General features: G+C 48.8%; 1 protein-coding gene across 1 annotated transcript; it reads left to right on the forward strand.

Moving 5' to 3' along the window:
- The first annotated feature begins 354 nt into the window (after positions 1-354).
- LOC125232669 (translation initiation factor IF-2-like) lies at positions 355-2,196 on the forward strand. Its single transcript, XM_048138421.1, has 2 exons — positions 355-697; positions 1,130-2,196. Exons 1-2 carry the CDS (start codon positions 355-357, stop codon positions 2,194-2,196), a joined length of 1,410 nt encoding a protein of 469 aa, XP_047994378.1.
- Positions 2,197-2,475: the final 279 nt, after the last annotated feature.

A 2,475-nucleotide genomic window follows, 5' to 3' on the forward strand; every position in this document is an offset into this window, starting at 1 on the left:
GAACTAGTAACTGTTATAGGTTATTTTTGTGTTTTATGTTTCTAAACACTTGATCTACATAATAGTATTTTAACTTCCCATATTTATATTTTCTTTGTTAAACCAACTCAAACTAATAAAACCTTACTCACTGGTATCCCGTGTAACTTGCAACAAAGTGAATTACAAAGTTTGTTATATGAAATCTTGTTATTATCAAGGCAGTGATTCCATATTCTTGTTATCTTAGTTACAATATATTCTGTCAAAGCCCTAATTAATATATTTTAACAATACATTTAGGCTTAAATATCTCACATGATGAATAATGTTACAGAACAAACTACTAAGATGACAACACGTCGGGATGTGATAATGGCTAGAATGAAGCAACTACAGGAAGAACTTAAATTAGCTAATGAGTTCAACAAAAAGCTCCTTCAGGAACAGGAGGAGAGTGAGCAGGAGATTGAGCGTGTTGTAAGAACATACACAAGCCTCAAAAATCAGCTAGCCAATCAAGATGTCGAGTATGAAGACCTGCAAGGACAACGAGATGAACTCCAGGCAGTTGTAGAAAGGTTCCAGCATTGCCAAGAGATACATGAGCAGGCATTACAACGCATCCGGGACCTCGAGCAGCAACTGCAGGAGTCGGATTCAAAACGGTATTGCAAGTATTGCTCCGGGAACTCCGCTCCGGCTGAAAACAATTTAAGTATATTTGCTGAATTTAATAGCTTCGATTTAGATGTGGTTCATGACAGTGCACCGTGCTCCCCAATGAAGGACCATGTAGATTTAAAGGAGTCTGTGCACTTAGAGGGCGGCAGTGATCCCAGAGTGACATTGAAGGGGTCAAATAAAATTAAAAAATACTTAAAGTTAAGCAAATTTATAAAGAAATCAAAGCTTTTAGTTAAACGACAAAATTCTATGTTTAAGACAATACAGTCCAGATGTAACAGTGTCGCCTTAAGCGATGAACTTCTAAATTGTCAACACCGACTCGACCTGACAGCACAGGAGTTGAACAGTCGCTCCGATGAATTGTACAAATTAGAATCAAAACTGAAAGACCTGAATAATAGATATGAATTGACAAGTAAAGCATTACACGAGTACATATATTTTATGAATAATGTTCTAGATCCATCGAGCGGGTACCCGGTGTGCATGGACTCGCCTGCGCCTGCTCGGCGGCGCCCCGCCGCGCCGCACTCGCCGGCGCTCCGTGCCGCGCTGGCGGCGCCGGGGTCGCCCGCGCTGCGTGCCTTGTTCGCGCCGCGCCCGAGCCCCGCGCCCGCGCCCGCGCCCGCGCCCGCGCCCTCTCCGCGCCGCGAGCCCGAGCCCGCCGCCCGCCGCCCTGTCCCGCCGAGCCCCGCCGTCGCCGCGCCGGCTCCGTCGCCGCCGAGCCTCCTGCGGCTGGCTCTCGAGCGGCTGACCGTCGAGCCTGAGCCGCGGTCGCCGGCCCCGACACCGTCGAGCCTCCTGCGGCTGGCTCTGGAGCGGCTGACCGTCGAGCCTGAGCCTCGGCCGCCGGCCCCGTCGCCGGCGCGCGCGTCGAGCGCGGCGCCCGCCCCGGCGCCCGGCGCTCCGCGCGCTCGGAGCCGGGACCCTCCGCGGTCGACGGTCATCTATTCTGACGCAATCGGGGCCGGCCTCGGCGTGCTGCTGGGTGAATGTCTCCGGCAAAGTGTAACAAATGTGTGTTTGCGTGGTGCCTCCGTCGAATCGGTCGTGCGCCGCCTGGCGAGGGACAAGTTTGACAGTGGCACCACTCTGATTATACACCTCGGCGATAGTGTGGGTGTGAAGAGATCTCACGTGGGATCCCTCATACGCACGCTGTCCGACATTGAGCGACATGGAATTTATAAAATTATTTTATGCTCTTTTCCGTATTCCGACTCTGTTTCCCATGAGCACAACGTTAGAGTGTCGGAGTTAAATTCCATGTTGTACAATGCGACTTGTTACGAAAGCGCTTACCATTTTATTGATCTGAACATTATGTATAAAAGAAATAATTACCGTTTTAGACTAAGAGATAATAATTTGAATGTACCACGGAATTGTAAAGTGACGACAGCAAAATTACTAGCTTACAACGTAGAACCGGGGTTTTTTGACATTTCGGCCAGTGGCAACGGTGCCGGCCGCGCGGCGAGCGCCGGCGCGTGCGCAGCCTCCCCGCGGGCCGCCCACAGCATTTAAACTGACGGCTGAGACAGCGGAGAGGCCCCGTGAGCTTAGGTTAGTTCACCAAAACCTACAGGGCTTCTCCAGCAAAGAGTTAGAGGTGGTTCTTTTCTTAGAATTACAATATATTGATGTCATGTGCGTTACGGAGCACTGGCTCAAAGAATATGAATTATTAGTATTTAATATCTGTAATTATGACATAATTAGCTCGTTCAGTAGAAAGTCCGCCATTCACGGGGGATCATTGATTATAGTAAAAAATAAATTTAAATGTAAAGAAAGAAATGACAT

This window comes from Leguminivora glycinivorella, chromosome 13 (genome assembly GCF_023078275.1).
Source record: "Leguminivora glycinivorella isolate SPB_JAAS2020 chromosome 13, LegGlyc_1.1, whole genome shotgun sequence".
NCBI classification, from domain to species: Eukaryota; Metazoa; Arthropoda; class Insecta; order Lepidoptera; family Tortricidae; genus Leguminivora; species Leguminivora glycinivorella.